This window comes from Myxocyprinus asiaticus, chromosome 31, assembly GCF_019703515.2.
Source record: "Myxocyprinus asiaticus isolate MX2 ecotype Aquarium Trade chromosome 31, UBuf_Myxa_2, whole genome shotgun sequence".
Lineage (NCBI taxonomy): Eukaryota > Metazoa > Chordata > Actinopteri > Cypriniformes > Catostomidae > Myxocyprinus > Myxocyprinus asiaticus.
Genome location: NC_059374.1, coordinates 21136135 through 21150414, shown reverse-complemented (window position 1 = coordinate 21150414; position 14280 = coordinate 21136135). Strand labels below are relative to the sequence as shown.

At 37.1% G+C, this 14280-nt stretch overlaps 2 protein-coding genes across 2 annotated transcripts; one reads left to right on the top strand and one right to left on the bottom strand.

Annotated features, from left to right (window-relative positions):
- The first annotated feature begins 4652 nt into the window (after positions 1-4652).
- On the top strand, positions 4653-10145 carry hspa8b (heat shock protein family A (Hsp70) member 8b). The gene is made up of 9 exons (XM_051664817.1): positions 4653-4819; positions 6327-6543; positions 6660-6865; positions 7840-7992; positions 8089-8644; positions 8736-8938; positions 9064-9262; positions 9349-9581; positions 9678-10145. Exons 2-9 carry the CDS (start codon positions 6339-6341, stop codon positions 9861-9863), a joined length of 1941 nt encoding a protein of 646 aa, XP_051520777.1. The 5' UTR covers positions 4653-4819; positions 6327-6338; the 3' UTR covers positions 9864-10145.
- Positions 10146-11250: 1105 nt separating this feature from the next.
- Positions 11251-12877, bottom strand: LOC127421746 (lens fiber membrane intrinsic protein-like). The gene is made up of 5 exons (XM_051664829.1): positions 12721-12877; positions 12059-12251; positions 11799-11948; positions 11528-11662; positions 11251-11429 (listed from the first exon to the last, which is right to left on the bottom strand). The coding sequence occupies exons 2-5, from the start codon at positions 12231-12233 to the stop codon at positions 11371-11373; spliced, it is 519 nt and encodes a 172-aa protein (XP_051520789.1). The 5' UTR covers positions 12234-12251; positions 12721-12877; the 3' UTR covers positions 11251-11370.
- Between the last annotated feature and the right edge of the window lie 1403 nt (positions 12878-14280).

Here is a 14280-nt window from a genome sequence, read left to right as displayed (position 1 = left end):
CATGTCCCTTCCACTTTTTGCCTTTGCCAATTTTGTCCCCACCACTTTGTGAAATAGCTTTCGTCAGGTAAGTGTCTAATGCAGAAGAAATATCTCCAGTTCTTGAGCAGGAGTTTCCATTTCATTAGTGTGTGTTATAACAAGTGGCGATCCAGCGCTGAAGTTTGATGTTCAGATCACGTATGGATCAATTTATCCAATTACTTATGTGAAATATTAATTGGAGCTCTTGAATTGACCATCAAGAATGACCATTTTTAAAAATGTAAAATCTAATTTGATATATCCCCACATAACCTAATTAATATTCATGAGTTTCGTCACTTAGTGACGTCACCCCCTATATATATACAGGTGCATCTCAATAAATTAGAATGCTGTGGAAAAGTTCATTTATTTCAGTAATTCAACTCAAATTGTGAAACTCGTGTATTAAATAAATTCAATGCACACAGACTGAAGTAGTTTAAGTCTTTGGTTCTTTTAATTGTGATGATTTTGGCTCACATTTAACAAAAACCCACCAATTCACTATCTCAAAAAATTAGAATATGGTGACATGCCAATCAGCTAATCAACTCAAAACACCTGCAAAGGTTTCCTGAGCCTTGAAAATGGTCTCTCAGTTTGGTTCACTAGGCTACACAATCATGAGGAAGACTGCTGATCTGACAGTTGTCCAGAAGACAATCACTGACACCCTTCACAAGGAGGGTAAGCCACAAACATTCATTGCCAAAGAAGCTGGCTGTTCACAGAGTGCTGTATCCAAGCATGTTAACAGAAAGTTGAGTGGAAGGAAAAAGTGTGGAAGAAAAAGATGCACAACCAACCGAGAGAACCGCAGCCTTATGAGGATTGTCAAGCAAAATCGATTCAAGAATTTGGGTGAACTTCACAAGGAATGGACTGAGGCTGGGGTCAAGGCATCAAGAGCCACCACACACAGACATGTCAAGGAATTTGGCTACAGTTGTCATATTCCTCTTGTTAAGCCACTCCTGAACCACAGACAACGTCAGAGGTGTCTTACCTGGGCTAAGGAGAAGAAGAACTGGACTGTTGCCCAGTGGTCCAAAGTCCTCTTTTCAGATGAGAGCAAGTTTTGTATTTCATTTGGAAACCAAGGTCCTAGAGTCTGGAGGAAGGGTGGAGAAGCTCATAGCCCAAGTTGCTTGAAGTCCAGTGTTAAGTTTCCACAGTCTGTGATGATTTGGGGTGCAATGTCATCTGCTGGTGTTGGTCCATTGTGTTTTTTGAAAACCAAAGTCACTGCACCCGTTTACCAAGAAATTTTGGAGCGCTTCATGCTTCCTTCTGCTGACCAGCTTTTTAAAGATGCTGATTTCATTTTCCAGCAGGATTTGGCACCTGCCCACACTGCCAAAAGCACCAAAAGTTGGTTAAATGACCATGGTGTTGGTGTGCTTGACTGGCCAGCAAACTCACCAGACCTGAACCCCATAGAGAATCTATGGGGTATTGTCAAGAGGAAAATGAGAAACAAGAGACCAAAAAATGCAGATGAGCTGAAGGCCACTGTCAAAGAAACCTTGGCTTCCATACCACCTCAGCAGTGCCACAAACTGATCACCTCCATGCCACGCCGAATTGAGGCAGTAATTAAAGCAAAAGGAGCCCCTACCGAGTATTGAGTACATATACAGTAAATGAACATACTTTCCAGAAGGCCAACAATTCACTAAAAATGTTTTTTTTTATTGGTCTTATGATGTATTCTAATTTTTTGAGATAGTGAATTGGTGGGTTTTTGTTAAATGTGAGCCAAAATCATCACAATTAAAAGAACCAAAGACTTAAACTACTTCAGTCTGTGTGCACTGAATTTATTTAATACACGAGTTTCACAATTTGAGTTGAATTACTGAAATAAATGAACTTTTCCACGACATTCTAATTTATTGAGATGCACCTGTATATATATATATATATATATATATATATATATATATATATACATTTAAATTTAACTTATACAATTAAACTTTGTGAAAATATTGCATGTTATTGCACCCATACTAGTTTTTGATGCTCTTCGCAGATGTCGATAGGTGCCTTTTTCTCGTGATATCAAATAATTTCAATGTATATTTCTTAGTAGGAAAACAATTTCACTATAAACAGAAAAGCACATTATAGTATACAAATAAAACAAATAACCATTCATTCTTATGTAGGCTACTGTATATATGGTAATACAAGATAACATGTTAACGTGAACATAACTACATTTATATTAGCTATACAATGCTTAAGAGTTTATTGCGTATTATGTATGTATTCGTTTATTAATTAGAGTAATTAAAAAGTATTAACAATTTTCATAGTAGCCTAATGAAAGGAACATTAATGACACCTATTAATTTACATACATATTTTAATAAATTCACAGTATGCCCACCTCTTCAGACACTACTACACCACTGCATAAACAATATGTTTTTTGTTGTTGTTGTTGTTGTTGTTTCTGTATGATGGCCAGTAATACATTTTTCGATCATTTATCAGATGTCCAGGAATTTTACAGGGGCAAGGTGGCAACCCTAGCTATATGGAGACATAATAAATGTATTTATTTTTAGACTTTTCTGTCTCCATACCTTAGCTATCCCATATCAGAGGTGATGGGCTCTGGGCATGTATTCACAAAAAATCTTAAGGCTAAAAGTAGCTCCTAACATGGAAATTTAAGAGCAACTCTTAAAAATTAGGGCCATGTCACTCCTAATTTTAGGACTCGTAAAATTTTCATCTAAGAGTAATTTATGAAGCATTTTAACGCTAAAAGTAGCTCCTAAAACAACGATAGCTTAGAAGTCCTCCTGTGCATGACTGCTGCCGTCAATCCAGATTAATATTATTGACCGTTTAAAATGGCATCGCCTGAATCACAACTGAGTCGATGTATTTTAATAATATAATATTATAATTAAAAAAATATTATAATGTTAACATTGAACTTAAAAAGGTATCAACTGAATCACGAGGCAAGGGCGTTTTCATTATTGTAAATTTATATGCAGTTACCTCTCCCACAAACCGAAACAACCCAATTACACTGGAGATAAAGGTTTTGACAACTCTCTAGCCACATCAAAATGAAACTGTGTAGTGCGAATGAATTGCGAATTTCTGTCATCCGTCAGCAGAATTATCTATCAAACTATATATGCCCTCTCCAGACCGCACGTCATCCGACAATTCATAGCGTATTTTTTCCTGTGGATGTGCGCTCGCTGCAGTGCAATCGCAGGGCTACCCGGTGTTTTGATGCTGTTAACGGGATGCGTGCTCGTTTAATTACATCAACACAGGATGAAGAAATGTTCATCAACCGAAAAATATCTGTCTACAGGGTTGGGGAGTAACGGAATACATGTAACGGGATTATGTATTAAAAATACAGAATATAAGTAACTGTATTCCACTACAGATACAATTTAAATCATTGGTAATTAGAATACATTTACATTCAAAAAGTATTTTGATTACTGAAGAGATTACTTTGCATTTTATTGTCATTTGTTTCATTTAATATTTAGTCCTTTCAGATGGAAAACATTTATACATATAAATGATGCGATCCAAAGTGCATTTGAACAGCAGTGAAACACTTTCTTAAGATGTGTTACATTCATACGAGCAGACAGAGAAGTAAGTTTGGAGCAGAAGAAATAGAAATAAACCTTGTGTAAATTGTCAGCTTTACACTAAGCTAAAATACTATTTCTAGCCATTTTACATGCACGTTACCAGACACGATCATATCTTTTTATCAAGAAAATTCATGTTGGATCATAATTTCTTTTTTTCTAGTAAGACCTTTGGTGGTTGGTGTATTGTGTAAATAACTAAATTGTGCCCAAGGCAAAAAATGACCAAAAAGGCAATTGCGAGTGGGGTGGCCAATGGGGTGGCAGGCTTCGGTCCATGGTGGCCAAGGCCACCCCCCTAGCTCCGCCCCTGAATACGGGCCCATGGCCTTTAGACAAACGACAGGCAAATGTTTATTCAAACTACTGCTAGAGGGAGCTATGTGCCTTGTGCTTCACAGAAGCCTGTCTGAGTGAAGCCATTCCGGACAGCACATTACATCTGCCAGGCTTTCAGCTGTTCAGAGCAGATCGCATTGCGGAGTTAACGGGGAAAACATGCTTTTACACCAATGAAAGTTGGTGTATACTATAATTACGTGCAATACACAGCCTAGTCAATTACATTATTTAACATATCCAACCCCTTCTGCATTACATTCCCTTGCACTGTAACAGATTTGTATTTGTACATACTATATAGTTTGTCTTATTGTGTATTTATATATTTACTTATATTTCTATTCGCTTTTTATTTGTATTACAATTTTTTAAAATTATTATTATCTCTGTCTTAAAATTCCTTGTATGTGGAAGCATACTTGGCAATAAAGCTCATTCTGATTCTGACCATTCGTCTGAAATGATTTTCGAGAGTGAACTGCAAAATAAATGCGAAAAATACTGCATGGTCCGTCAGAGAATGTTATAGAATAGGTCGATAAGTTCCTCCTTAGAACATTCTGTTGTTTTATAGGCTAAATTCTGCCAGCGTTCTTCATCTGTAACGCCTCAGCGCCCCCGCGCTGTTATTGGCTGCTGCGCTCATTTCATATTCTGGACTGTTCTAAGCAAGTCTTGAAGCGCATTATAGCACATCTCTGCAATCCGAGTGTTGCAGTGTGAGTGAACCCAAGAACAGGGAAGAGACAAGTGGTGTTTTTTGCTTTTTCAGGTGTTTGACGGAGTAGACGGCGTATCAGCTGGTGAGAAGAACTGTTACTTTGTCTTTAATGTCAAAGAGCTTCTAGGTTTTCTTAAAGATAAGAAACAAACTGATTCCAGTCGTACAATTACAAATGTGGTCCGTTATTAACCAAAGTTATGTGAAAATTATTTGGATTTAACCGACATATAAACGACCCGTCGTGAATAATAATATTCTGACTTGCTAGTTTACTTATTGAAAGTTATTTCAAACGGGATTTTAATCAAATATTATGTTAATAACAGACTTTATTTATTCGACCTGAAGAAAGTAGCGTACTTATCCGTCGTTATTGTGGTTAATTTTAAATATTCGTTGATATTTCATGACGTTCTCGAAATGTTGGGCAAGCGTGCGCGCGATCCGTGGGGTTTATGGAATGTTCTAGACACCCGATTCTTATTCTGGAACGCTTACGGAAATCACGCATGTTGTGGAACGCCTTGTTTGGACCAAGCGAGAGGAAACAACCCACCCTTAAACTTCGTCTCTCTGAGGCAGTCACTGAGTTCTTTATATCTTACATTTATATAACAAATGAAACCGAAAGAATGCTCTAGTTGTTTCTGTTCTAAACAGAAGTGCTGTTCTCAGGAATTTGCTGAGCTCTGTCTGAAGTAGCATTCCTTTACACATTAATGACATCTGATCTTTTTTAGTGGTCGAGCTCATCAGTGCATGTTGGTCACAGTGTCATCTGATGTCTTAAACCTTAGTAAACCAGTTACAATTGAGCTAACCTGTTACATTTTTTATTAAAGGAATATTCCGGGTTCAATACAAGTTAAGCTCAATCGACAGCATTTATGGAATAATATTGATTACCACAAAAATGTATTTTGTCTTGCCCCTCCTTTTCTTTAAAAAAGCAAAAATCTGGGTTACAGTAAGGCACTTACAATGGAAGTGAATTGGGCCAATACGAAAACACTAAAATACTTGCTGTTTCAAAGTAAAAGTATAGCCACAAAAGGTAAACAGTATGTGTGTTAACATGATTTTAGCGTGATAAAATCGCTTACCAACCTTTTCTGTGTAAAGCTATAACCAATTTTACAACTTACCATAAACCCTAAAATGACTGTAAAAATTACTATTAAAACAATTTTACAGAGTTTTACACGAGTTGTAACAGAAGAATTAATGTAAGTGCTTTTATAAAATTATAAGCTTCACATTTCTGCCTTTAAACCCTCTAAAAATTATTGGCCCCGTTCACTTCCATTGTAAGTGCCTCACTGTAACTTTGATTTTTGCTTTTTTTAAAGAAAATAAATATTTTTTGTGGTAATCAGCACTATGCCACAAATGCTGTCGATTGACTTGTATAGAACCTATAATATTCCTTTAAGTTAAAGAAAAAAGAATCCCATAAATAGGATGCAAATCAAACGTAAATAAAACCATTATTTTTGGAAGTCTCCATACTGACAGATGTGGGTCGCATGCATATAATATATTTTCCACCATGAATATTAATTAACCACTACCATGTATGTTTACAGCCAGCAGAAACCATGTCAAAGGGACCAGCAGTTGGCATTGACTTGGGGACCACCTATTCATGTGTGGGGGTCTTTCAGCATGGCAAAGTTGAAATCATTGCCAATGACCAGGGCAACAGGACCACACCAAGTTACGTAGCATTCACAGACACAGAGAGGCTGATTGGTGATGCAGCGAAGAATCAAGTAGCAATGAACCCTACCAATACAGTCTTCGGTAAGCAGTCTTGTGAAAAGTATGCATCCTTTTTATATTTGCAAAGTTGCATGACTCTATGTTCAAAACATTTAAGTGAATGTCGTTGATGAGTTTGTTGCTGTATTTTTCTGTAGATGCAAAGAGGCTGATTGGACGGAGGTTTGATGACACCGTTGTGCAGTCAGACATGAAGCACTGGCCATTCACCGTTATTAATGACAGCTCACGCCCCAAAGTTCAAGTTGAATACAAAGGGGAGACCAAAGCCTTTTATCCTGAGGAGATTTCTTCCATGGTGCTTATAAAGATGAAGGAAATTGCAGAGGCATACCTTGGAAAAGTGAGCTTCTGCCAAGTATTCCCAGTACACCATAATGCCCCCAAGTCAGCCAAGTTGGTATAGCTACAGGCCAGAGATTTCCAAATGGGGGTGGAATCTCCAAAAGAGAGTGGGGTTACTCCAGAAGGGGCAGGGTTTCTCCAAAAGGGTGCATCACTTCCACTCATGGTTAAGGTTAGGGAAAGGGTAAGATTAGGGGCTCCCTATATCTTTGCTGGCGGTTTGGAGCTCCCACCCTTTTTTGGACCTCTGCCTGCAGCTATACCCTTCTCAAGTCAGCACATTGAAAATATGGAGACTATTCAAATTTTTCTCTATACTGAGAATGTTGACGGAATATCCTCTATGTTGCTGTCGTTTCTAAAGCTGTTGACACATTCAACCTGTCAACGTTGACACACAAAATAGTTTATTAAAGGCCTGTTGTATTAATCTTGCCTGTTTGAACAACATATCTTAAGCACCAGTGGGTTAAGAAGTTCCATATTAAGATGATGACTTTAAATACTGTGAATTCGATTTTTGACTAAACACTTTTACATGCACAGTATACATGCACAGTTATAATCGAGCTACAGAGGGTTTTCGCATTGTTGGGCTGCAGTCTTCATCTGTCTGTCCAAGTATACATGACAATGCGTAACTGAATATTTGGAAGGGGGACTTCAAATACTATGACTTAAATACACGTTGTGTGTCACCTCTGTCAATCGGAGCGTTGCACACAACACCGAGGGCAATTGTGGTGCTATTAACCTATTTACTGTACATGCTGGACAAAGCCGAGCTACAGTCGCATTATCTAGGTCTGTTTGTTCGACTTTGCAAAAATAAAATTTCAGTCTAACTAAAGCGTTGACATTTTAAAAAGACGTATTATTGTTTAAGTCAAACTGAAATCAAACCTTTAAAGTGCATGTTAATGTACTGAATGTAAAGTTTTACTAAACTCATTGTTCCATTTTTGTTCACAGACTATTACGAATGCCGTTATTACTGTTCCTGCTTACTTCAATGACTCTCAGCGTCAGGCCACAAAGGATGCTGGAACTATCTCTGGCCTTAATGTTCTACGTATTATCAATGAGCCTACTGCTGCTGCCATTGCCTATGGCCTTGACAAGAAAGTTAGTGTTACTGTTACTGTACAGCAAAAGTAAAGCATTAACTATTGAAAACAAGCAGAAATTGCAGTCCTCTAATCTGACTTATGTTTGTGCCAGGTCGGCTCTGAGAGAAATGTCTTGATTTTTGATCTCGGTGGTGGCACGTTTGATGTGTCCATCCTTACCATTGAGGATGGCATATTTGAGGTCAAGTCTACAGCCGGAGACACTCACCTTGGGGGAGAAGACTTTGATAATCGCATGGTCAACCATTTTATCTCAGAGTTCAAGCGCAAATACAAAAAGGACATCAGCGACAACAAGAGGGCCGTCCGTCGGCTGCGGACAGCCTGCGAGAGGGCCAAACGTACCCTGTCCTCTAGCACTCAGGCCAGCATCGAGATCGACTCTCTTTATGAGGGAATCGATTTCTACACTTCCATCACAAGGGCTCGTTTTGAGGAGCTGAATGCTGATCTCTTCCGCGGCACCTTGGATCCAGTGGAGAAGTCCCTCCGTGATGCTAAACTGGACAAGTCTCAGGTTCATGACATTGTCCTTGTTGGAGGCTCCACACGTATCCCCAAGATCCAAAAGCTTCTGCAGGATTTCTTTAATGGCAAGGAGCTTAACAAGAGCATCAATCCAGATGAAGCTGTTGCCTATGGAGCAGGTAATCAGAATAACTATCATTCTGATGCTTCATCACTCAAACTTACTTTAATGTAGTAAGTCCTGTAAAAAACAAGTTTCCTCCTCTACAGCTGTTCAGGCAGCCATTTTATCTGGAGACAAGTCTGAGAATGTCCAGGACCTGTTGCTCCTGGACGTTACCCCTCTGTCCCTGGGTATTGAAACAGCTGGTGGTGTCATGACCATCCTGATCAAACGTAACACTACCATTCCAACCAAACAAACACAGACCTTCACCACCTACTCAGACAACCAGCCTGGTGTCCTCATTCAGGTGCGGGAACAAACATTCATCATAGCATGTATCGATTACATGAATCTATGCACTTTCCATTTTTTGCCAATGGTTTCACGCAGAGTTGAATCAACAAGATTCACCTTCAGATTGCATTCTTCTAGGTGTACGAGGGTGAGCGAGCCATGACTAAGGACAATAACTTGCTTGGAAAGTTTGAGCTGACGGGTATCCCTCCTGCTCCTCGTGGGGTTCCCCAGATTGAAGTAACTTTTGACATTGATGCCAATGGCATCATGAATGTCTCAGCTGTAGACAAGAGCACCGGCAAGGAGAACAAGATCACCATCACCAATGACAAAGGTACCATAGGCCTGACCTTCTGATTGTCTCTTACTAGTTTTGCTATTTAAAACCTTAAACTTAATCAGTGGCCCCAACTCTTTCAGGTCGTCTAAGCAAGGAGGACATTGAGCGCATGGTCCAGGAAGCCGAGAAGTACAAGGCTGAGGATGATGTCCAAAGAGAAAAAGTGTCTGCTAAGAATGGCCTTGAGTCCTATGCCTTCAACATGAAGTCCACAGTCGAGGATGAGAAACTCAAGGGCAAGATTAGTGACGAGGACAAGCAGAAGATTCTCGACAAGTGCAATGAGGTCATAAGCTGGCTGGACAAAAACCAGGTATGGCTTATTGTGCTCAACTTTTGTAGACCTGAGATGTACAGTCATCTTTATGTATGTAGAGTAACTCAGTTGTGTCCTGTCTTTTCTGTACAGACTGCTGAGAAAGATGAGTTTGAGCATCAGCAGAAGGAACTAGAGAAGGTTTGTAACCCTATCATCACCAAGTTGTACCAGAGTGCTGGTGGAATGCCAGAGGGCATGCCTGGAGGCTTCCCAGGAGCTGGAGGTGCCCCTGGTGGAGGTGGATCCTCTGGACCAACTATTGAGGAAGTTGATTAATTTGTTCAAAGAAAGTTTCTCACTGTGTGAAGTGTGTTGTTTTTGGAGCACCTTAATATGTTTTGCTTTTTGTTCCCTATCGCATGTTTCTAAGATGTAATAGATCTCAGACCTTTAATTCAGACCAGTTGTGAGTTGATGTGTAACTCAAATGTTCATTTATTACCAGAGTGCTGCATAGCAGCAGCATGTTTTCATTCATGTGTTAAATTTATGTTAAATATAATGCTGAATGCATCACAGCCTGTTGAGTCTGACCAAGACAAATAAAGGATTTACCAGTCACAATGTAAAGTTTCCTTGGCTGTGTCAATGTAGAATTGTTGCAGTTAACTCTTCAAAATTAAATTGCAACACTTTACAATAAGGTTCTATTTGTTAACATTAGTAAACGCATTAGCTATCATAAACTAACATTGAACAACATATTTTAACAGCATTTATTAATCTTGGTTAATGTTAATTAATAAAAACACAACTGTTCATTATTTTGTAGTTCAGGGCCTTTCAAACTTTTTTGATTCCAAGGACACTCAAATATGATGATCCCCCAGGGAGGGAACCATTTCTTTAGATATAAAGGAGCTATATATTTTCATGTATAAAAAAACATATATACTGTGTGAAGAAATAGTAAGCATTATATTACAAAGACATGTTTCCTAAAAACACTATTTTGGCCTTTACATTCTCATTGCATTAAAACCAAACAGTTGTTTTTCTTCACAAAATTAAGTGCTAATTTGGTTTATAATTATTTATTAATTTTTTTTAAGTATTGCTGTCAATAGAGTAAAATAATAAGTCTACTGATTTAGATTTCTACTGCCTTTCGAAGGTTGAATGACATTTTTATTGCATTAAACCTAGATAATGAATATCTTAATGTTAACTTTGACAGCCCTAAAAATACATATTGTAAAAAAAAAATGTCTCTCTCAAAATTTTCCACAGACCCCCTAACACACTCTTGCGGCCCCCTGGGGGTCCCCAGACCCCAGTTTGAAAACCCCTTTGTTAGTTCATAATTAACTACTGTTAACATACAGTATACATTATTTATTTAAAAAATATGTTGAAATTAACCTTAACCAAGATTAATGCTGTAAAAGTATTGTTTATTGTTAATTTGTGTTAACTAATGTAGTTAATTTTAATGAATACAACGTTATTGTGAAGTGCTACAAATTAAATACTAGTGATATTATACAAGAAATTATACTAATTAACTGCATTTGATTTGTATATTTTACCATAAAAATCAAGAATTTCTAAAGGATTTTGCTGTCTTACCAGCTAAAATATGTCTTATGTCTTACCAAACCTAGCTGCCAATCATGTGTATATTAGTTTGTGTAGGAAATAAGATTATGTATAAAACATTAAATGAACGTGTTTATTAGTCATTTATTAGTTGGTGTTTTGTAATTTAAAATAAACAATAAATGCCAGGTCTAAAATGAAGGGACCAGGGATGACATGATGGTTCACATTCAGACTGAACGGATTAGCGTGATATGGGGCCTCTTGGTTCATGCATCCGGTAAGCACACATATATAACATCCCTGCAGAGAAAGACAAGGAATAATAACCAACAAATTCCTTACTTTGACTGCAATGTCATGATGTAACATTTTTTACTTTATTGTAGTATTAACTATACCTGAAAAGAATGTGAGTGCCACAGAAACCCAACCCATTATGTATGACCAAGAGAACCGCCAATTCCCATAGCGTTTTCCATAGTAGTTAACTGTCATCCCAGTGTAGACAGCCATGGCCAGCAGCACAAAGAAGCCTGTAAGGGAGAACAGAATAAAACGCAAGTAAGCTAACAAAAATTTTGGAAATGATATTAAAGTGTCTGTATTGGCCTATTAGTTGTTGTTGTTGTTTTTTTTTTTTACTGTATTTATAGACATAAGCATTCTTACATGAAATGAAATAGAGAATTCCCGCAGCAAAGGTTTTGTCAAAGCTATCAAAGGAGGAGTAATTGATGAAAGCCATGACACCGATGATGATGCCAAAGAAACAAGCTAGGATGGCCAGGATCATGAAGGCCCGGGTGGCATCCCAGTACGCTGTTTAAAATGAAATCAGAGACTTTTCAGTACATAAAAAGTGATTTTAACTTGTACAATAATGTATATATCATGTAGAACAGTGCCTATCCATGGTGTGATAGTCTCACCAATGCTGTCTGTGTGTGTCATGCATTTCCCTGGAACACAGTAGCGCCACAGGCCCTGATGCATGTAACTGCTGGACTGGCGGTACTGAATCCAGTAGTCAGTGGCAGTGGAGATTACCAGGAGTATGTTTCCTATTCCCGCACAAAACAATCCACCTCCCATAAAGCTGTACATCTTGCACCTACAGACACTCTGAAACAAAATGGAACAGTACTAAAATTAACCAAGACCTTATCTGAATATGAAGCAAGACCATGTTTAAAAGTGACTTTTATTTAAAATAAATAAGATTTATCTTTACTAAAAATAACTCAAATAGTTGTTTTACAACTCATTATTTAAGTTGTTGCATTATTATAGGTTAAGGTTAAGTCTTAACAGCTAAATTTACCATCTTTAAAACTCTGCACATCATACATGATCACTTGTTTTACATTTGTAGTTTAAAGATAATAAAGATAGTTTAAAATGAACCATTCTTGTATAAATAAAAGAGTTTGACAACACTATTTACCCAAATTAAAACTTACACAGCTTATAAACTTATACAGAATATATGTGAGTCATGGCCTAAATCACCTCTTGTAATATGTAAAGTGATTTGGAAACACAAGCCACTATAACAAAACCAACATATAATATGAAAGGAAGAATCACCTACCTGTTTTTGTAGTTTTTCAAAAATAAAATTGTTATCAGATTGAATAGTGTAAAGCTCAATTGTGCCAAGGCAGGCAGATTTCCAAGAGCTATTGGCAGTTATTTTTTGTCAGTGCACAAGAGCTAGGTGGAGAGTGTAGAGAAACAATAGAGCTGTCAGAACAGCAGCCAATCAGAGAGGCCGAGATAGTGCTTCAGAGAATCTGCTGAAAATACAAAACTATTTAGCACTAGTTTGTTTCACTAATACTGATGACAAAGTACTTTCAATTGACAATTTAGAAACATCATACAAAAGTTGACAGCAAAATAACAAGCAGTTCTTAGTAAAGTACATTTCAGTAAATAATGTTGTTCATTACATTGATTATGTTATCTATCAGTGAAGAAAAAACAAAACAAAACTATATTTTGTGCAAAAACCATCATTTTTATACCATACCTGAGCCTTACAAAACTATAGAATGATAGGAATATTTAATGCAGCCGTCACTCAGTGACATTTCTCTACTATAGCAACATCATGTGAAATATTGTGTTTAAAAACATTTTGGTTTTTACATGAAACCAATGACTTTAACAGGGTGTCAGCAGCGGTACTGCAGAGGGGTTGACAATTATTGTTTAATTAAAAAAAAAAAAAAAAAAAAACATTGTGACAAAAATATGCATTAAACACACAGAAAAATAATAATTGTTGGTTTAACTTAATTCACACAATGAAAATGAGTTTCTCTGATATGAAATTAAAATGTTGGCTTTACTCAAATAATTTGTGTAGCAAAAACCTGAACGACTTGAGTTAACCCACCTTAAATTTGATCTGTTCAAATAACTATTGAAACCTGCAGCTTGTTACTAGCTATCAACAACTACATTTGCATATTACATATATAATTTTTTTACTGTATATCAAGTATGGTACTGCTAGGAATTTACAGATTCCCAATCAGTCATTATACTGATGATCCTTCAGTATTCGTTTCATGAGAAAAGCAGTAAACACTTATTTTTCATTAGTAATGTACCAAACCATGTATTATACCCAGTGTATAATACAATATTAAAATAACTTCAAACAAAGCTATAATTAAAGCTGCACTATGTAACTTTGTGCTCTCTAGCAAGTTAAAATTGCAACACTTCGGCACTGCTCTTCTGGCGGATAAATCTCATGATTTGAGGTTACCTAGACATTGCCTGTGTGTGATCATGGCTGGAGATATTCAGAGCCGGGGTCATAACATGCTATTTTCATGTTAATATAATGTTATATGCGCAAACATTAAAAACTGAAATATTACTTGCTTTGATGAAGATAAACAACTCTCATATTCACATATTTTGAATGAATGAATTTTACACTTTTAGTGCTTTTCTGACACTACACTCAAAGCCCTTTTACATAAAGAACAGGGGACTCAATCACCTCAAGCACTACCAGTATATTTTAATATACATTTTCAAGTGTTTTACCTGCTATTAATGTTTGTATTGTACTACACTTATCAATTTAAGAGCTGATACTCATGATATGGCTGATAGGAGTTCAATGGAAGAC

Bases quoted from the DNA above. Each gene is read 5' to 3' on its own strand.
- hspa8b (XM_051664817.1), top strand. From the start codon at position 6,339: ATGTCAAAGGGACCAGCAGTTGGCATTGACTTGGGGACCACCTATTCA. The intron at 6,866-7,839 runs GTGAGCTTCTGC...TTTTGTTCACAG, and splicing joins CAGAGGCATACCTTGGAAAA to ACTATTACGAATGCCGTTAT. The intron at 8,939-9,063 runs GTGCGGGAACAA...GCATTCTTCTAG, and splicing joins AGCCTGGTGTCCTCATTCAG to GTGTACGAGGGTGAGCGAGC.
- LOC127421746 (XM_051664829.1), bottom strand. From the start codon at position 12,233: ATGTACAGCTTTATGGGAGGTGGATTGTTTTGTGCGGGAATAGGAAAC. The intron at 11,663-11,798 runs GTAAGAATGCTT...TCTCCCTTACAG, and splicing joins AATTCTCTATTTCATTTCAT to GCTTCTTTGTGCTGCTGGCC. The intron at 11,430-11,527 runs GTATAGTTAATA...CTTTCTCTGCAG, and splicing joins GGCACTCACATTCTTTTCAG to GGATGTTATATATGTGTGCT.